Source organism: Microcaecilia unicolor, chromosome 14 (assembly GCF_901765095.1).
Source record: "Microcaecilia unicolor chromosome 14, aMicUni1.1, whole genome shotgun sequence".
Taxonomy (NCBI): domain Eukaryota; kingdom Metazoa; phylum Chordata; class Amphibia; order Gymnophiona; family Siphonopidae; genus Microcaecilia; species Microcaecilia unicolor.
The window spans coordinates 33,954,578-33,976,341 of record NC_044044.1 but is presented as its reverse complement, the minus strand read 5'-3'; the positions used below and the strand labels follow the sequence as shown (position 1 = coordinate 33,976,341).

Sequence of the window (21,764 nt, the reverse complement as noted above, 5' to 3'; positions counted from 1 at the left end):
AAAAGGTGAAGAGAAGGGCGACGAAAATGATAAAGGGGATGGGACAACTTCCCTATGAGGAAGGGCTAAAGCGGCTAGGGTTCTTCAGCATGGAGAAAAGGCGGCTGAGGGGAGATATAATAGAGGTCTATAAAATAATGAGTGGAGTTGAACGGGTAGATGTGAAGCATCTGTTCACGCTTTCCAAAAATACTAGGACTAGGGGGCATGCGATGAAGCTACAATGTAGTAAATTTAAAATTAATCGGAGAAAATACTTCTTCACTCAACGTGTAATTAAACTCTGGAATTCATTGCCAGAGAATGTGGTAAAGGAGGTTAGCTTAGCGGAGTTTTAAAAAGGTTTGGACGGCTTCCTAAAGGAAAAGTCCGTAGACCGTTATTAAATGGACTTGGGGAAAATCCACTATTTCTGGGATAAGCAGTATAAAATGTTTTGTACTTTTTTGGGATCTTGCCAGGTATTTGTGACCTGGATTGGCCACTGTTGGAAACAGGATGCTGGGCTTGATGGACCTTTGGTCTTTCTCAGTATGGCAATACTTATGTACTTAACTGAAATATTGTTTATATATATAAAAAATGCAAGTTAGCTTGCTGTAAGACTGCGCCCAGTGACTTCACCAGAATGTTAAACAATGCAGCAATGAAGCTACTAAGTAGTAAATTTAAAGCAAACCAGAGAAAATATTTCTTAGGGCTTCTTTTACAAAGCCATGCTAACGATTCCTGCGTGGCAAATGAAAGGAAGCCTATACGAATTGAATGGTCTTCCTCTCATTTGCCGCTTTGTAAAAGAGGCCTTCAAAGTGTAATTAAACTCTGGAATTTGTTGCCAGCGAATATGGTAAAAGGATGGCTTTAGCTTTAAAGAAGGTTTGGATAATTTCCTAAGAGTCCGTAATCAAGTTATTAGTAAATTGCCATAGAACTTATTGGGAAGGAAAAGAACCTCAGTGGCTCGGGTTACGCCTTACTTTTTCTTTAGCCTAATAACCTGCCTACTTTATCAGTTCTTAAAAAACTTCCCGTGATTAATAACATTTGTATTTTCTTTTTCTCTTTAATTCACTTTCATTTCATATAAGTATTTTCGGTACTTATCTGCAATGTTGCTGCTAAATTCTATACTCTACAGCATGGCTGTTTCACCCCGGCTTCTGAGATAAGGTACTAAACAGCTGCAATATTTAATCACTCCTGACGAAGCCGGGGTGAAACTGCTGTGCTGTAGAGCATAGAATATAGCAGCAACATTGCAGATAAGTACTGAAAATATTTATATGAAATGAAAGTGAATTAAAGAGAAAAAGAAAATACAAATGTTATTAATCACGGGAGGATTTTTAAGAAGTGAAAAAGAAGTAGGCAGGTTATTAATCTAAAGAAAAAGTAAGATGTAACTGGAGCCACTGAGGTTCTTTTTCCTCCCAATAAGTTTTATGGCAAATTACTAATAACTTCTTTGTGGTATATAGTGATACTTTGTCTAATAAGTAATAGCCAAAGAAGAGAATTGTATAACACAGACTAAAAGTCCAAAAGTCATTATTAAGATGGATTGCTTATTTCTAGGGTAAGCAGCAGAAAATCTGTTTTACTACTTTGGGATCTTGCTAGGTTCTTGTGACCTGGATTTGCCACTATTGGAAACAGGATACTGAGCTTTTAATGGACCTTTGCTCTGTCCCAGTATGGCAACACTTGGGAAGTCTCAGGTCATCCTGGAGAGATTGACAGTGTGGCAGCCCTTCTTCTGACCTTATCACAATTGTTCCTTTTTCTGTATTTCCAGAAGTCCTTTGAAGGGAAGCTGCTTGAAGCATAAGATGTGTAGTTCCACAGGTAGACTCTGGTTCCTGACTGACCGTCGCATAAAGGATGACTACCCACAGCAAGAGATTCTGCGGGCACTGAAAACCAAGTGTTGTGAAGAGGAGCTAGAGTTTCGAGCCCTGTTAATGGATGATATTGTGCTGACCGTTGAACAGGGTAATCTGGGTAAGAAGCTGAAATGCTGGCTATTGCTCCAGAATTTTGAGGAAGGAGCAGGTGATATAATTGCCATCTCTGCTTCTTGTAAATCACTTTTTATTCCCTTGTGCCTCAGTTTTCATGCCTACTTCTGTTTTAATGCTGCATTATTTTTAATGGGTCATCCACCCATCCTACATGAGAGGTTTCTTATGTTATCCACTTTTTCTGTTCCTCGCTAGCTGAGGACATGAAGATGTGTCCTCTGAAGCAGAACCCTTCAGGGTTCATGCTTGCATGTAGCTGTTCCCAAGGTCTGCATTCTGATGCACCTTTATCCTATAATAGGCAGGTTTATTCTACCTGCACACAATGAAAGTGTGAGGGACTGCTAATCATTGGGTGCCCATCATGTAACTTTTTTTTTTTTCTATATCAGAAGATGGGGGATTTTGCAGAACACCTTGTGTTTCAAAAAGATATGGTGAAGGTTTTCCTTTCACTCTCTTTTCAGCAATTATACCAGTAAAATGTTGAATCACGTTTGTTCAGTTCTCGAGGGCTGCAAACAGGCTAGGTTTCCTGGACATCCCTAATGTATATGAATCACAAACTCAATCTAGGTCTAAACCCTATAATTGGTTGCACGTATTATACTACAAATTACTCACTAGTAACCGTTTGACATTTAAAAAAAATTCTTTATTAATAAATCAATACAATCTTCCTAAAATTAAATCCATTCCCTTAACCCATAGTTACATCAAATCAATCCATACACACTCATATTCACCAACACATTTAAAATCGCACACAATTCTCCAAAATACTGTTTCAATACACAAATAACATATATCTGGTGATATTTTGCATCAATATGTGATCATAGTTCTTTTAATCACTTGTAAATCCAGTGCTCTGAAGTCTCCCACCAGAGCAACCTTTCTTCAAATCACATTCAATGAATCAAAATCATCAACTTGTGGAGTAATAATATTCTTTCTTCCAACAGACCATCATAATGTCAGTGATATGAGCAATCAATGATGATGTCAGTCATAAATATCCAAGATGCCCGTCTTCACTGTTAACAATATCTATTGTTCCAGATATATATATTTTTTGAAATCGTTATTGCACTTCTTTTCCACCATACGACCAGGACATTATAATGTGTTTTCTGCCGTTATCCAAAGCGGATTACAATAAAAATATCCATAAAATATACAATGAACAAAACACAGTAAACAGAGGAATCAAATAGCATCACAAATACATCACTTAATCTAAAACAGTGAAAAGCCTTAAAAGATAGTCTTGCCTCTGAAATGCTGGCTCACAGGTCTCACGTTTGAGTTGCGATGGCAGACTCTTCCATTCAGTAGGTCCATGGATGGAAAACGTTCCCGTCCTTGTGAGTTCCAAGCAAACATGCTGTAATACAGGTATCACCATCATATGATGATGCTCTGAGTGTAAAGGTCGAGAAGGCATAAACCACTGAACCAAAGTCTTCAAGTAATGAGCTGCATCATGGTAAATAGCTTGATGAACCAAAATTAACAACTTATACGATGTCTTCCATTGCACTGGCAACCATTTCAAATGCTTCAGACAAGAAATATGTTCTGGTCACTGCATCTCAAAAAAGATATGGTGGAATTAGGCAAGGTACAGAGAAGGCGACGAAAATGATAAAGGGGATGGGACGACTTCCCTATGAGGAATGGCTAAAGTGGAGGGGAGGGGAGAAATGATAGAGGTCTATAAAATAATGAGTGGAGTGGAATGGGTAGACGTGAACAGGATACTGGGCTTGATGGACCTTTGGTCTGTCCCAGTGTGGCAATACTTATGTACTATTATATCCCATTAACAGTCGCAGTGCTGAATTCATTCCAATCTGAAGCGCTAGAAAGGAATACTTAGGCAAACTCAAATAGACAATGTTACAGTAATCTAGGCAACTAAGTACCATAGATTTCAACACTGTTTTAAAATCTTTGCAAGGCAAGATTGATTTCAACTGAGATAACATTCTCAATTTAAAGTACAAAGAGCGAATCAAGACCTGAACCTGCGCTTTAAATGTAAAAGCTGAATCCAATACAATCCCCAAATTTTTAACCTGCTTCACAGTCTTAATTGTTACACCAATTGAGTTGGTAAAGTTAGAGATGAATCTGATACCATCCACCAGTTGTAGATACATTTCATTTGCAATCGAATCGATTCTTCTTCAGCCGATCCATCACTGTGTCAAAAATTGTCAGCCATCGATACACTAAAAAAAATAAAAAAATTGGACATCGTCTGCATAAATCCTGTAAGAAACTCCCAAAGATTGTACTACAACACACAAGGGCTGAAGATACAAATGAAATAAAACAGCAGACAGTTGTGGCACCCCTTTCGTCAATTGATGGCCCTGCTGACATCCTAGCATCCTTATATACCACAGCCTTCATAACATTCAGGATTTGTCAACATTTGTTCATTTCTGATCTGAACAAGTTACCTTCGAAAGCTAATCAAAAAAAATTTAATGTCCAATAAAAAAGAAAATAAGATGGTACCTATGTTTTGTTTTGTTTTTGTATTTATTACCTTTAAAAGTGGACTAACACAGCTCATACATCACTTTTCCCATGGGGGAAATAGAAGTTATTTAGTAGGAAACAATTGCAGCTGTGCAACATGCTCTGTACCCACCCCACCCCCCAGCCAGGCACGGTTTGTCGTCTTTTAAAGACTTTGTTCAGTTTGTAGTATACGGGATATCATTCTAGTGGGTCTAATTTCCATAATTTTGAAGTTGCTCACTTGACTGAAGGCAGGTTGCTGAAAAATGCCTTTCAGCTAGGGTTGTGCAGGCAGAAAATTTAGTGTAATTCCATCTCACTTTTTTCCTTTTGTGCTGTTAGTCATTTTTTCTAATAGCATGTGCTAATTTAGAATGGCACATGTTAAATTAGAGGTGTGCTACTATGACTCCCCCCCCCCCCCCCCCCCCCCCCAAGCAGCTCCTAGAAATGCATAGTTTGGACATGACTGCAGACCCTCGGTTTCATGTGACACACAGTACTTGTTTTCATGATCCATACTCTGCCTCCATATAAGAAGCAGCTGGCTATGATATACGTTGAATTGTGTGTGGTGGATGTAAGGAATCGGGCACATTTGAAAAGGTAATCTCTGTCCTTGCTGTGAAGTCACCCAGCTCTGTCGTTTTTTGCTAGCCATCTCTGTTCCTGGAAACATCATTGCATTCTCCTGCAGTGTCTGCTTTCACTCCCCTATAGAGTCCAGAATGCAGGAACTTGGCAGAAGCCGTTCATTCAGCTAACATTGGACTGAATGAGCTTGTGCTGCACAGGATACAATTAAACGTGTCCTAGTCATGTTTGCTTGGGTGAGGCATTGTGCCCTGGTGCCAGCGAGTAGGAGCTTGTCTGCCCTGAAGCTGGAAGCTGTGCCTGCAGTCTGGTCTCAGCCACTTCATCATACTGCTTGCTTGCTTGCTTCTAAGCTTTCGTGCCACCTTCTTCCTATGGTCCTTAACGCCAAAGACCAAACCTCTCTTTTTTTTTTTTTTTTTGGTTTGGGGGGTGGTGGTTTCAGGACAGAATATTTTAAACTATAAAATACGAGAAAATTTGATGTACAGCCTGCTGAGGTTTGCTTTTTTTCTAATGAAGGCTCTGTTGCAGAATTGAACTTTTTTTTTTAATTAATTGATCAGCAAAATGTTAATGCAGGCTTTAGAGCCGTCTAGGCTGTGGCACTGGACTCCACTGGGCCGAACCTGAGCTGAAGTAATTGCTGGAGTGTAACACTGGAGGGCCCGCTGCTATATGTCATTCGTTCTGCATGTGGCTCTGACTTGCGCTGAATTGAGCATGAGGATGGGGGAAGTCAATGCAGGGTTCTCCTTCTGTATAGCCAAGGCTCAGGTTTTTGGTCATCAGCCAGATGGTCCCGAGGTGCTTGAAGAAGCATGACAAAAGCATTTTTCATACTGAACCTGAGCACAGGGCCCAGCTACTGTCAAGCGGACTTGTGCTTATTTCCTGCCTATCTGCTATTTTCTTTTGCTGGCAAAAGCAGTGGTGTCGACAGCCGAAACTTGCTTTCAACTTACCGAGGAGCATTTTTTTCGGAGGCCGTGACTCCCAAATAGGTTATTTTTGCATATGCCGCAACAGTAATGAACCTGTCTCCTAAGCCAGGGTATGAGGAGTATGTTCAGTCTCTCAGATTTACTGCTAATGCTCACCGTAGTACTTGGCATCGAGCCAAAGAGCCTTCTCTCTAGAGTTGTAGCAGAAAGTGTACCAAATTCCCATTTCGAGAAAACTAGCTCCTTGCAAATCTTACTACTGAAAGTGATCTTTCTTGTGATTATGGTGCACTGAGGTGCCATGATCCTGCAACCTGTCCACCCTTTCCAGTTTGAGACTGTCTTCTACATTTATGTAGCACGAGTGATCTTCAGCTCTGAAACGTTTGTTAATCCTTTATATATTGCTTTACTCAAAAGGTCAAAGCAGTGTACAATCATTAGAAAAGAAATAATTCTCCTTTTAGCTTTCCGTCTGCTAAAAGTTGTAAGAGATTGAAAGTTCATGAATTATTGTTGGCATATCAGGCCCCCAAATTTTGGCAAGAATTCATAATATGCTTTGCTCAGTCTGACTCCTACGCTTTATTTAAGACGAATCTTAAAACTTTTGTTCTGTCTAAATATTAGAGTAATGGATTGATATATAGCTTATTTTGTAATTCCTGGGAGGTTTTCCTGGTTTCTTAGCAAAAATTGTGAACTGCTTAGAACTTCATGGTTTATCTACCTATCTATCAGACGTGTGTATGTTTGTCTGTCCATGTCCGAACTCTGGCCCTTGAAGAGCTATGGCCACCAAAACCCAGCATGCAGACTCTACCCGCTGTTGCCGAGGTTATTGCATAGTTTGAAACGATTTGGTTTATGGGGGCACTCAGGGGAGGGAGAGCAATACCTCCATTCATTAAATGTATAGGCTGCAAGTCGGAAAGTTCTTGCTTGGGACAGGGTGAGGGTTAGAGACTGGTGGGGAGAAACACAGACAGCAGCTGTGCTGTTGTGCCTCTCTCGTTCTATAATACCCTCTTCCCTAAGGGGAGGTTCAGAGACTGGTGGGAACAACAGGCTGGGAAGTGTGTGTGTGTGCATGAATTCACTACCTCGCCAGCGGAACGCTCCTCGCAAAGGGCGGGAAACTGAATTTCAATATGCCGTTGAAAAGAAGGCTGTGTTTTCACAGGAAAACGGTGAAAGGCAAATGGATACAAAGAAAACAACTGATCAAGAAAATCAACCTAAACAAATTGATCTGAAAAGAAAAGTTAGTGCTAGGTAGGGATCCAGTCCTCCATGACCCAACCAGCACCACTAACTACCAAATGACTGTTCAAAGTACTAGGTTTTTAAAAAATTTATGGCCCTGTTTACTAAGAGTTTTTAGCATGCGCTGTGTAGATGACCATCATATTCCTATGGTCACCTATACAGCACACGCTTATCTTTTTGCACGCGCTTAAAACACTAGCACACCTTAGTAAATAGTGCCCTTAAACTTCTGAAAAATCATCCCCTTATTGTTCTTCCATTCAGCTAATGGAGAATGTAAATTTGTTACCTGTAATGGGGGCTCTCCATGGACAGCAGGGGAATGGAGTCCTGTATACCCTCCTTCCCACTATTGGATACATCTTGAGCTATATTATGAATTGAGAAAAGTTGGGACTGTTAGCTGCACAGGAACACATGCTTATGAGGGCCAGTGGGGCACTCCTGAGCTTTCCAGGAGAGCGATATCCAAAAAAGGCGATTTTTGAATGATGTCGCCCACTGTTACATAAGTACATAAGCACCGCCATACTGGGAAAGACCAAGGGTCCATCAAGCCCAGCATCCTGTCTCCGACAGCGACTAATCCAGGTTTAAAAAATCCGGCAACCTCCCCCCCCCCCAAACAAAAAAAAAATTAATAATGTTTAATGGACTTTTTCTTGAGGAATCTGTCCAAACCCCCCTTAAACTCCGTAAGGCCAGCTGCTGTCACTACATTCTCCGGCAACAAGTTCCAGAGTCCAACTACATGCTGAGTAAAGAAAAACTTTCTCTTATTTGTTTTAAATCTACCATATTCTAGCTTCATCTTGTGTCCCCTGGTTTTGTTGTTGTTTGAAAGTGTAAACAATCGCTTCACATCTGTCCGCTCGGGCCATTATCTTGTAGACTTCTATCATATCACCCCTCAGCTGCCTTTTCTCCAAGCTGAAGAGCCCTAACCTTCTCAGCCTTTCCTCATAGGGAAGTCGTTCCATTCCCTTTATCATTTTCATCGCCCTTCTCTGCACCTTTTCTAATTCCTTTATATCTTTTTTTCTGGCTTGACTCCCTGCTGTCCATGTTGAACCCCTATTACATGTAAGCAATCTTGATTTGAAAAAAAAAACCTTTTATTAAAAATGTATATAACACTTTATGAACGATACTGCCAGTTCAAATGGCTTACATAAAATTAAGTTTGCAAATATTTCTAGTGTGCTATTTAATTCATCCAATTTCTGTCCTTTGAGCACAGTGTTGTCTTTGTGAGGCGTTGAGGTAGATGGTGCCAGTTACACCACCCAGAGAAGCTGGCTGTATGTCAGAAAGTTACCTAAACTTTGTTTATAGATGCTTTATATCATGGCTTGTCTGTCCCTGCCTGTGTTTATGTATGTATATATATATATATATATATATATATATATATATATGTGTGTGTGTGTAGATCTATATATATCTATACCTAGATATAAATGTAGTTGATCAAAAAAGCCAGAATAAGACAGCTGTGTCCTGTGGCAGGGCCAGGATAATGACCAAGACACAAAGAAATTGTGACCTAAATTCTGATACCAGGACTGCTGTTCTCTTCAGTAGTTTAATGACCTTGCATCATCCTCATTGCACAGATTACCACTCCTATTATGTATGGCCTGTGTAATGGTGTCATCTTAAATAGTTCAAGAAACAAGAAAAAAGTTTGAATGAAGTAAATTTACATGTTTTATCCATAACGGTGGAAGATGTTTCTGTAGCTGCCTGAAGCACCAGTTTGGTACCTTGTTCTTTTATAAATTTGTTAAAAAAAAAATCCAAACTATTTGAGTATGCACATATATGTAATAGATTTAAAATAAGGTACTTTGGCCCGTTTGCAATAAAGGTGGTATACAATTGAAGATTTTTTCACTTTTTTTACAAGCCCATGCTGTTGTAAATGAATTTGCTTGTAGCAGCCTGAGAGGGTCAGTTCAACCTTGGACAACTTTTATGGATGAAATATTGTACTAGATGTATTTTTGGAGGGTTGATCAAGGAGGAGGTGATCCACCGAGGTGGATGAACACTAATTCCCACGAGAAAACAACAGTTAAAAGGAAGTGGGAAGTGGACCGATGACTCCAGGGAGACGGGGTACTATGTCGAGTCTGTGAATAAAGTGGTACTTTATACATCAGTATCCCATCTCCCTGGAGTCATTGGTCCACTTCCCACTTCATTTTAACTATTTTTGGAGGGTTGCAAACCTCATTCCTAAATGTGTGTTAATGATTTTTTTTTAATGGGATTGTATCTCTGTGTAGGTTATGTGTAGTGCATATGATAGCTATGAATCTCGCTTCTAAACTAGGGTTAATATGCATCTCCTATATTTGGCATTGTGTATTCAGTATGGTATAATTATATAATCTGTAACATACCCGTGACCCTACACTTTCTTGGTCTCTGTGGTTGGGATCATACTACGGGTGGAATACTGGAGGTCATTGCTTTCTAGTGAAATTGGCTGTAAGTTTATTATAACGCTCAGTTTCCAACCTTTACAGCATTTGGGCTTTGAACATGATGTACAATGGCAGTAATGGATCAGTATAAGGATAAAAAGATGGGATAGAGGAAGCGGGCAGCTAGACTTACCCTTCTGTCCCTGCTCACTGCTGCTTCAGGAGGCAGCTAATAACCTCTTCCCTAGTGTCAGCTGCCTTCTAAGTGGTGGAGGACCTTAGATACAAATACAAGAAGGGAGAGGAATTACATCTGAGACTGCCAGCTTAAGTAGTCTTATCCTATTAGCTAGAAACCCTAATATGATTACATTTTTCACTACATGGAAGAAGAAGGGTTTACTGGGATTTGTAGTAGGCCTTCAGTGGTGAAGTCATGTCTGAGGGAATGGGGCTGGATCAGCAGTCTAAGGAGAAACTGCCATAAGCGCTGCAATGCGGCATTACTAACAGTGTTAATGAGCTGGGGAGCTGGCAGCCAAAAGGTTTCATGTCTGTCTCTGCAGCTTTCTTGGATGTTTTCTGTTGGTGGGCATGACTGCAGAAGGTGTTTTAATCTGAATTAGGATTGTGTATGCATACAATATTTTTGTTAGCTTGTTGTCCATCAAAGCAAAAATACCAGCTGGATTCTTCACTGTCAGCTTTGGTTTTGGCTATATTGCTTTTTCATTAGACTTTATCCTTAAACTTGTCTTTCTTATTTTTATTTTATTTTTTACCCCAATACAGCGTACTTCATTTGTATATATTGTTGCTTAAAAATAAGTTGTGCACCCTTTATTGTGGCCACACCACTGAGTTTGAAGAGTTTCTTTGAGTTCTCTCTAATATCTGTGCTGTATTCCTGCTTTCTCCAAGGACAAGCAGGACATTTTCTCACATTTGGGTGACGTTAACCGACGGAGCCCTGGTGTGGACACTATCCGCTGTTCTGTTACTTTAAGAAGCCATTGGCAGCATTGCACTGTGTATGTGCGAGTGCCTTCCCGCCCAGAATGAGTGTGCGGGGTCAGCACTCTGTTTGCAGAGGTTGCGTTTAGTGAACCCTACCCTCCTCAGCGCATCATCTGTTTTTCATTCTTTAAGTGTCTTCCTTGGCTGTATGTGAGGATTTCTTCCTCATTTCTCCCTACCCCCTTTCATTTCTTTAGAATTTTCAGCCAGTTTTTTTTTCTTATTTTTTTTTTCCAGCTCCTCGAGCCCGCTTAGGCCTGAGCCTTGGCCGGGGTACGGTGTACCCCCCCCCCCTCCCCTTATGAGATTTCTTCATTTCTCATAGTTGAGCTGTTTGATTTTGCATTGGCTATTTTTCTCTTGATGTCACCGCAAACTCTCAGTGGTTTTAAGCGGTGTTCTAGGTGCAGCAGAGTCATTTCTGGGAGTGATCTATATAACTGCTGTCGTTTCTAGGCCCTGACCAGAAGGCCTTTAATTGTGTTCTCTATATTTTAAAAAATGTAGAAACAGACTGCCAAAGTTTCATTTTAGTATCTCATTGTGAGCAGAATTCATTTTGATACCAAGAAAGCCCAAGTGTTTCTTTTGAGGGCACTGTTTTCAAATGGATTAATTCTGCACATAACTATGACAGTGATGAACCTCACTCCTAAACCATGGATGTGGTTTATGATCCCACTCTCTCAAATTTACTGCTAGTGCTCGTTGTAATATTTACATTGTGCCCTAGAGCTTCCTTTTAGAGTTCATAACTACTACTACTGCTTATCATTTCTATAGCGCTACAAGATGTACGCAGCGCTGTACATGCCTCCAGAGGACAAATGGACTTGATAAGAGACTTATTTGGTTGTACAGTAGAGTAGGATATACATTTTTTACTAGTAGTGTTTTCAATAAGAGAGACACATTCAAATAAAAAAAAGAAAACAAAATCGATAAAATATAAAGTATGACTTCCACTATTCCAATTATTGACTGATGGCAGGATTCCACATGACGATTAAAGTGGGGGCATCTTGAATTAAGAACATAAGAATAGATATACTAGGTCAGACCAATGGTCCATGTAGCTCAGCATCCTGTTTCCAGCAGTGGCCAATCCAGGTCAGATGTACCTGGCAGAACCCCATGCTACTGATCCCAGGGTAAACAGTAGCTTCCCCATGTGTAGCTCAATAGCAGACTATAGACTTCCCTCCAGGAACTTCTCCAAACCTTTTTTTTTTTAAACCCTGATGTGCTAATTGCTGTTACCATATCCCTTCAGTGGTTGCTTCTTGGGAGTAGCCTATGAGATTGGACTTCAGTATTCATATAATCAGTTGGTAGTCAGAGCCTCCCCCCCCCCCCCCCCCCTCCCGAGTTGCATATCTCTCCTGTTTTTTCTTTTGTTACCCTTGGTGTCACTCTCGACTCCCAGCTTTCTTTTACCCCACATATTTCATCTCTTGTTTATTCTGGCTTCTTTGTCCTGAGACAGATACAATGTGTAAGAAAGTTTCTTGATTATGACGCTTTTCATGGATTGGTCCTGTCCCTACTGATTTCCAAATTGGAGCATTGTAACATTATCTTTGCAGGTCTGACTCGTACCTCATTGAAAAAAACTTCAAACTTTCCAAAACATTATGGTTTTGTCTTATTTGTCATGGTGAGATTTGATTGTTTCACCTCTTTTAAAGAAATATCACAACAAATGCAATACAAGATCTTATTAGCTTTTAAATTCTTCCCTTTATATCTTCCTTAACAGTTCCCTACTCTCCAGCCAGATTGCTGCAATCCATAAATGACCATCCCTTGGTCCCTCCTGGCCCCAAAGCTGCAAGGCGTGAAAGAATCCACCATCCTGCATTCTGTTCCAGGATGTTGGGGCTAGGAAAAAATCTCGCGTTAACATCAGTGGGGAATTCTCTCTCAAAATTTAAAACTACCATCAAAACATAGCAGTTCAAACAAGTGTATGAGTAGCATTTTCGTTTACTATATCTGGTAGGGATTGTTCTGGAGGATTCTGATCCCCCCCCCCCCCATCTTTTCTGCCTTTTCCCTTATGTATCTCCCTCTTATCTTTGTTTTGAGTATGATTGCAAGCTTATTCTTCCCTCTGTCCTATTATTGTAGTGTATTTTATTTTGTTTTGATTATTATAGAATTGTCAACCGCTTTGATCTGGCTGTCAGGTAATGCAGTATAGTAAGTGCCAATAAACCATAATGTGTTCCATGTGATTTGCACCATCATCAAAAAGATCTTCAGGCTGAGACCTTAACAAGTACATGGACACAACATATCATTTTCTCCTAGACAGCTTAATCTCTGACAGACCTGACCTTAAATAAAGCCACTGTCTTTTACATTTAACATAACAGGAAGCTGGTGTAGTTCTAATAATAATGTGCATTTTTTCTTTTGTAACAAGGAGTTCTCCATAAACAGCAGGAGAATGCATTCACATCACAGGGTGACATCTATAACCCTGGCTCTCAAGACAGTTTAGAGAGTTTTTTAAATTAGCCTACCTCACCCTCCACACCAGTAGTTGTGTACTGGTAAAGCAGCACAGTGGAAGGCTTTTAATTATCCTCTCAGCACAGCAGAACAATAAGCATTTCACTGATAGAGGTGGGGGTTAACCAACTGCAGAATACCAAGGGATGTCTCAAACTCCAATAGCAGCAGCTAGCCCTAAAACCCCAATGGACCCATTAAAGATTTCCTGCAGGTATATCAGGGCAAGGTACATTAGCTGCTTCACTCCCAAAGGCACCTGAGAGAGAGGCTAAAAAAATCAATTAAGGACAAAAGCTTCCAGGGCTTCACAGTAGCACTGAAGGGGGACGCTCCGAAGTTTAGATGAACATATTTTTGCTATGTGCTTTGGATGTCTTAAACTATTGTATAAGGGAGTATTGTCTGTGTGACACGGAATCTACTTTGAACTTCTTGGTGAAGTGGTGTACAATGCTTGTATTTTAATTTAAATTAAATGTAACTTTTTTTAGTCTCTTGTTCGCCCCCCCCCCCCCTCGAGTTTTTACCTGACTTTGATCTTGGTTACCCTTCTGCCTAGCCAAGTCTACTTTGTTTTGTGTTGTTGTGCTATGCTATGCATTACGTCCCTTTTGTGGTGTTTGAGTCTTACAGTTGTTGTCATTGTTTTTCATGCTGGGTTTTTTTGTGCCAACTTGATGTCTGGTGAATGATGGTACATTGAATGACAAGCAAATAAAAACTTGATCAGGGGAAGACCCTTGTCATCTCTACAGTTAGCTACATTCATCATGAAGGGCTGCTTCATTTAGGGCTTCTTTTACCAAGCAATTGTAGCAATTCCCATACTGCAAATGAGAGGAAGCCCATAGGAACTGAATGGGTTTTCTCTCATTTGCCGCACTGAGAATCGGTAGCACAGCTTTGTAAAAGAAGCCTTTATTAATTAGTATTTAATTAGCGCCTTTTTGAAGGAATGCACTCAAGGTGGTGTACAGCAAGAAGAAGTGAAACATAAGCAATAGACAATTACAGCAGTAAAAATATTCAAATAATAGAAAGTATGGCATAGTATACTACTTACAATGTTAACACAAAACATTTTAGTAGACAGTGTAGGGTATAAGCAAAGATGGAACATATGTATGAGAGTAAGAAGAGTTAGAAAATAAGGGGACTAATTTGAAGAAAGTTGCACATGAAGTTGGAGAGGTGCTTAAATATTCTCCGAGGACAAGCAGGCTGCTTGTTCTCACTGATGGGTGAGCCCCTCCAATCGGAATCTTCACTAGCAAAGTCCTTTGCTAGCCCTCGCGCGCCCGCGCGCACCGCGCATGCGCGGCCGTCTTCCCGCCCGAAACCGGCTCGAGCCGGCCAGTCTTCTTTTGTCCGCACTCGGTACGGTCGTATTTTTCGCCGTGTCGAGCCCCGGAGAGTCGACCCTCGCGCGTCCATATTGTTGAACGTGTTTTTTCTTCGGAAAAGCTTTTCTTCTACCCGGGAAGTGCTCCGGAACCCCTCCACCGGGTTCCGTTTCAATCCTCCCCGTATTTCCAGCTTTTGGCCCCGATAAGTTTTCTTTCGTCGTCGGGGTAGGCCTCTTTTCGGCCTCGGTCGAGATTTTCTCCCTCTAAAGTTTTTGGTGCTCTTTTTCCGTCATTTCGGACTTTGATTTCGCCGGCGTGATTTTTCCGCCCATGACATCGAAGCCTTCCAGCGGCTTCAAGAAGTGCACCCAGTGCGCCCGGGTTATCTCGCTCACTGATCGACACTCTTCGTGTCTTCAGTGTCTGGGGGCCGAGCACCGCCCTCAGAACTGTAGTCTGTGTTCCCTGCTTCAAAGGCGGACTCAGGTAGCGAGACTAGCCCAGTGGAACGTTTTGTTCTCGGGCTCTTCGTCGGCATCGGCACCGGGATCTTCGAGTGCATCGACGTCGTCAGCGTCCAGACCATCTTCCTCGGCCGCCCTTGCATCGAGTGCATCGAGGCATCGGGCCTCTGCATCGGCGCCGAGACATCGGATAGCTGCATCGACGCCGGTGGTACCAGGACCTCGTCTGCTGATGTCGTCGGACGGTGGTGCATCGTCAGGAGTGCAGGTGAGGGCTGTCCATTCCCCTGCTGGTGGCGGTGAGCCTTCGGGTGGGTCTCCTCCCACCCTGAGGGCTCCTGCGGTACAGCCCCCCCGAGACCGACCTTCTTCGGCCTCGGCCCCGAGGAAGCGACGGATGGATTCTACGTCCTCCTCGTCGGTGCCGGGGAGCTCCGGTGACATGCTTCGGAAGAAGTCGAAGAAGCATCGACACCGGTCTCCTCCCCGCGTCGGCACCGAGAGCTCTGGGTCGCCGAGGGATTCGGCACCCAGCAGGCATCGGCACCGAGAGGACCGCTCACCCTCTGTCCAAGAGGTGTCGATGCGCTCCACTCTGGACAGCCCGGAACAGCCTCCTCGCCCGGAACAGGTCCTGACGTCGACGCCTGCATCGACCTCACAGCCTTTCTCTGCAGCCGCTCTAAACGAGAGCCTCCGGGCCGTTCTCCCAGAGATTCTGGGAGAGCTGTTGCGCCCTACCCCTCCGGTACCGGCGGTGCTTGCGCCTCCGGTACCGTCGAGCGTGGCGCCGGCTGGCCCATCGCCCAGGTTGAGGTCCCCGACGTCGGTACCGCGTGCGGTGCCGGCAGCGGCCACCTCCCAGGAAGGCTCCCCGACTACGTCGGCGGAGGGAGCTTCGCCGATGCGGGCGAGGGAGTCTACCTCTCGACGCCCCCATCGTGGACGTGGCTCCACTGAGTCGAGCAGGGCGAGGTTGCAGACACAGGTTCGTGAACTTGTGTCTGACACCGAGGGTGAGGCCTCGTGGGAGGAAGAGGAAGATCCTAGATATTTCTCTGACGAGGAGTCTGAGGGTCTTCCGTCTGATCCCACTCCCTCTCCTGAAAGACAGCTTTCTCCTCCCGAGAGTCTGTCTTTTGCTTCCTTTGTCCGGGAGATGTCTACGGCCATCCCCTTCCCGGTGGTTGTGGAGGACGAGCCCAGGGCTGAAATGTTTGAGCTCCTGGACTATCCTTCTCCACCTAAGGAAGCGTCCACCGTTCCCTTGCACCATGTCCTAAAAAAGACATTGCTTGCGAACTGGACGAAACCCTTAACTAATCCCCACATTCCCAAGAAGATCGAGTCCCAGTACCGGATCCATGGGGACCCAGAGCTGATGCGCACTCAGTTGCCTCACGACTCTGGAGTTGTGGATTTGGCCCTAAAGAAGGCTAAGAGTTCTAGGGAACATGCTTCGGCGCCCCCGGGCAAGGACGCTAGAACCTTAGACTCCTTTGGGAGGAAGGCCTACCATTCCTCTATGCTCGTGTCCAAGATCCAGTCTTACCAGCTCTACACGAGCATACACATGCGGAACAATGTGCGGCAGTTGGCGGGCTTGGTTGATGCTCTTCCCCCTGAGCAAGCCAAGCCTTTTCAGGAGGTGGTCAGGCAGCTGAAGGCGTGCAGAAAATTCCTGGCCAGAGGAGTTTATGACACTTTTGATGTTGCGTCCAGGGCCGCTGCTCAAGGTGTGGTGATGCGCAGGCTCTCATGGCTGCGTGCCGCCGACCTGGAGAATAGAATCCAGCAGCGGATTGCGGACTCGCCTTGCCGTGCGGACAACATTTTTGGCGAAAAAGTCGAACAGGTGGTAGAGTCTCTCCACCAGCGGGACACCGCATTCGACAAATTCGCCCGCCGGCAGCCTTCAGCTTCTACCTCTACAGGTAGACGATTTTTCGGGGGAAGGAAGACTGTTCCCTACTCTTCTGGCAAGCGTAGGTACAATCCTCCTTCCCGACAGCCTGCGGCCCAGGCTAAGCCCCAGCGCGCTCGCTCTCGTCAGCAGCGTGCGACTCAGCAAGGCCCCGCGGCTCCCCAGCAAAAGCAAGGGGCGAGCTTTTGACTGGCTCCAGCAGAGCATAGCCGACATCCAAGTGTCCGTGCCGGGCGACCTGCCAGTCGGAGGGAGGTTGAAAGCTTTTCACCAAAGGTGGCCTCTCATAACCTCCGATCAGTGGGTTCTGCAAATAGTCCGGCAGGGATACACCCTCAATTTGACATCAAAACCTCCAAATTGTCCACCGGGAGCTCAGTCTTACAGCTTCCAACACAAGAAGGTACTTGCAGAGGAACTCTCCGCCCTTCTCAGCGCCAATGCGGTCGAGCCCGTGCCATCCGGGCAAGAAGGGCTGGGATTCTATTCCAGGTACTTCCTTGTGGAAAAGAAAACAGGGGGGATGCGTCCCATCCTAGACCTAAGGGCCCTGAACAAATATCTCGTAAAAGAAAAGTTCAGGATGCTTTCCCTGGGCACCCTTCTCCCCATGATTCAGCAAAACGATTGGCTATGCTCTCTGGACTTGAAGGATGCCTACACACATATCCCGATACTGCCAGCTCACAGACAGTATCTGCGATTTCAGTTGGGCACACGCCACTTCCAGTACTGTGTGCTACCCTTTGGGCTCGCCTCTGCGCCCAGGGTGTTCACAAAGTGCCTAGCTGTGGTAGCAGCGGCACTTCGCAGGCTGGGAGTACACGTGTTCCCATATCTCGACGATTGGCTGGTAAAGAGCACGTCCGAGGCAGGAGCCCTGCAGTCCATGCAGATGACTATTCGCCTTCTGGAGCTACTGGGGTTTGTGATAAATTACCCAAAGTCCCATCTTCTTCCAGTGCAGAACCTCGAATTCATAGGAGCTCTGCTGGATTCTCGGACGGCTCGCGCCTATCTCCCAGAGACGAGAGCCAACAACTTGTTGTCCCTCGTCTCCCGGGTGCGAGCGTCCCAGCAGATCACAGCTCGGCAGATGTTGAGATTGCTGGGCCACATGGCCTCCACAGTTCATGTGACTCCCATGGCCCGCCTTCACATGAGATCTGCTCAATGGACCCTAGCCTCCCAGTGGTATCAGGCTGCTGGGGGTCTAGAGGACGTGATCCACCTGTCCACGAGTTTTCTCGAATCCCTGTATTGGTGGACGATTTGGACCAATTTGACTCTGGGACGTCCCTTCCAAATTCCTCAGCCACAAAAAGTGCTGACCACGGATGCGTCTCTCCTGGGATGGGGAGCTCATGTCGATGGGCTCCACACTCAAGGAAGCTGGTCCCTCCAGGAACGCGATCTACAGATCAATCTTCTGGAGTTACGAGCGATCTGGAACGCTCTGAAGGCTTTCAGAGATCGGCTGTCCCACCAAATTATTCAAATTCAGACAGACAACCAGGTTGCCATGTATTATGTAAACAAGCAGGGGGGCACCGGATCTCGCCCCCTGTGTCAGGAAGCCGTCAGCATGTGGACCTGGGCTCGCCGGAACGGCATGGTGCTCCAAGCCACATATCTGGCAGGCGTAAACAACAGTCTGGCCGACAGGTTGAGCAGGATTATGCAACCTCACGAGTGGTCGCTCAACTCCCGAGTGGTGCGCCAGATCTTCCAAGCGTGGGGCACCCCCTTGGTGGATCTCTTCGCATCTCGAGCAAACCACAAAGTCCCTCAGTTCTGTTCCAGGCTTCAGGCCACCGGCAGACTGGCATCGGATGCCTTCCTCCTCGATTGGGGGGAGGGCCTGCTGTATGCTTATCCTCCCATTCCTCTGGTGGGGAAGACTTTGTTGAAACTCAAGCAAGACCGAGGCACCATGATCCTGATTGCTTCTTTTTGGCCGCGTCAGATCTGGTTCCCTCTTCTTCTGGAGTTATCCTCCGAAGAACCGTGGAGATTGGAGTGTTTTCCGACCCTCATCACGCAGGACGAAGGGGCTCTTCTGCATCCCAACCTCCGGTCCCTGGCTCTCACGGCCTGGATGTTGAGGGCGTAGACTTTGCCTCTATGGGTCTGCCAGAGGGTGTCTCCCGCATCTTGCTTGCTTCCAGGAAAGACTCCACTAAGAGAAGTTACTTCTTTCATTGGAGGAGGTTTGCCGTCTGGTGTGACAGCAAGGCCCTAGATCCTCGCTCTTGTCCTACACAGACCCTGCTTGAATACCTTCTGCACTTGTCTGAGTCTGGTCTCAAGACCAACTCTGTAAGAGTTCACCTTAGTGCAATCAGTGCATACCATTACCATGTGGAAGGTAAGCCGATCTCAGGACAGCCTTTAGTTGTTCGCTTTATGAGAGGTTTGCTTTTGTCAAAGCCCCCTGTCAAGCCTCCTACAGTGTCATGGGATCTCAATGTCGTTCTCACCCAGCTGATGAAACCTCCTTTTGAGCCACTGAATTCCTGCCATCTGAAGTACTTGACCTGGAAGGTCATTTTCTTGGTGGCAGTTACTTCAGCTCGTAGAGTCAGTGAGCTTCAGGCCCTGGTAGCCCAGGCCCCTTACACCAAATTTCATCACTACAGAGTAGTCCTCCGTACTCACCCTAAGTTTCTGCCAAAGGTCGTGTCGGAGTTCCATCTGAACCAGTCAATTGTCTTGCCAACATTCTTTCCCCGTCCTCATTCCTGCCCTGCTGAACGTCAGCTGCACACTTTGGACTGCAAGAGAGCATTGGCCTTCTACTTGGAGCGGACACAGCCCCACAGACAGTCCGCCCAATTGTTTGTTTCTTTTGACCCCAATAGGAGGGGAGTGGCTGTAGGGAAACGCACCATATCCAATTGGCTAGCAGATTGCATTTCCTTCACTTACGCCCAGGCGGGGCTGGCTCTTGAGGGTCATGTCACGGCTCATAATGTTAGAGCCATGGCTGCGTCGGTAGCCCACTTGAAGTCAGCCTCCATTGAAGAAATTTGCAAAGCTGCGACGTGGGCTTCTGTCCACACATTCACATCCCATTACTGCCTGCAGCAGGATACCCGACGCGACAGTCGGTTCGGGCAGTCAGTTCTTCAGAACCTGTTTGGGCTTTAGGATCCAACTCCACCCCCCGAGGGCCCTGTTTGTTCTGTTCCAGGCTGCACTCTCAGTTAGTTGGTAAATTTTTTAGGTCAATCTCAGTTATGTCCTCGCCGTTGCGAGGCCCATTGACCTTGGTTGTTGTTTTGAGTGAGCCTGGGGGCTAGGGATACCCCATCAGTGAGAACAAGCAGCCTGCTTGTCCTCGGAGAAAGCGAATGCTACATACCTGTAGAAGGTATTCTCCGAGGACAGCAGGCTGATTGTTCTCACAAACCCGCCCGCCTCCCCTTTGGAGTTGTGTCTTCCCTTCAGAGTTTGTCTTGCTACATACTGGACTGGCCGGCTCGAGCCGGTTTCGGGCGGGAAGACGGCCGCGCATGCGCGGTGCGCGCGGGCGCGCGAGGGCTAGCAAAGGACTTTGCTAGTGAAGATTCCGATTGGAGGGGCTGCCGTGGACGTCACCCATCAGTGAGAACAATCAGCCTGCTGTCCTCGGAGAATACCTTCTACAGGTATGTAGCATTCGCTTTATCTCAGCTAGAGTAGGAGTGGATAAACGCTGTAAAATCTTATAAAGAACATAGGCATAAGAGATCGACATGAAAGAGGTGGGGTCTCTGGAAGAAGCCACCTAGAGAGTGTTCCACGGTACCGTTGCACAATGTCCTAAAGGAGACACTGCTTTGGAACTGGCTGAAGCCCTTATCTAACCCCACCATCCCGAAGAAAGCCGAGTCCCAGTATAGGATCCACAGCGACCCGGAGTTGATGAGGACTCAGTTGCCACACGACTCTGTGGTGGTGGATTCTGGTCTCAAGAGAGCCAAGAGTTCGAGGGATACTGCCTCGGCACCCCCGGGGCATGAGTCTCACACTCTGGACTCTTCTGGGAGGAAGGCCTATCATTCCTCCATGCTCGTGACCAAGATCCAGTCTTACCAGCTCTACATGAGCATCCACATGCGGAATAATGTGCAGCAACTGGCGGACCTGGTTGACAAGCTTCCTCCGGAGCAGTCCAGGCCTTTTCAGGAGGTGGTCAGACAGCTGAAGGCGTGTTGCAAATTCCTGTCCAGGGGTATTTATGACACTTGTGATGTTGCATCCAGATCCGCTGCCCAAGGTATAGTGATGCGCAGACTCTCATGGCTGCGCGCCTCTGACCTGGACAATCGGACCCAGCAGCGGCTGGCGGATGTTCCTTGCCGGGGGGGGGGGGGGGGGGGGAGATAATATCTTTGGTGAGAAAGTCGAGCAGTTGGTCGAACAGCTTCACCAGCGGGAAACCGCCCTCGACAACCTCTCCCACCGGGCACCTTCAACATCTACCTCTTCAGGTAGACGATTTTTCAGGGGAAAGAAGACTGCTTCTTACGCTTATCCTAAGCGTAGGTACAATCCTTCTTCCCATCAGCCTTTTCAGGCTCAGCCCCAGTGCGCTTGTTCGCGTCAACAGCATGCGACCAAGCAGGCCCCTGCAGCTCCCCAGCAAAAGCAAGGGACGGGCTTTTGACTGCATCCGGGAGAGCATAGCTGCCATAAAAGTGCCCATGCCGGACG

The 21,764-nt window shown here is 45.4% G+C and overlaps 2 protein-coding genes across 7 annotated transcripts in view; one reads left to right on the top strand and one right to left on the bottom strand.

Moving 5' to 3' along the window:
* The window catches only part of FOXJ2 (forkhead box J2), a 584,760-nt gene that overhangs the window by 162,712 nt on the left and 400,284 nt on the right, over nt 1-21,764 (bottom strand). The window lies entirely within an intron of this gene.
* Nucleotides 1-21,764, top strand: part of RIMKLB (ribosomal modification protein rimK like family member B) — a 77,089-nt gene that overhangs the window by 17,230 nt on the left and 38,095 nt on the right. For all 6 annotated transcript variants that reach the window (XM_030187243.1, XM_030187242.1, XM_030187241.1 and 3 more), the window contains exon 2: nt 1,796-2,001. In XM_030187243.1, coding sequence (XP_030043103.1) covers nt 1,830-2,001 — 172 coding nt within the window. In that variant the 5' untranslated portion in view covers nt 1,796-1,829. The remainder of the gene's footprint in view (nt 1-1,795; nt 2,002-21,764) is intronic.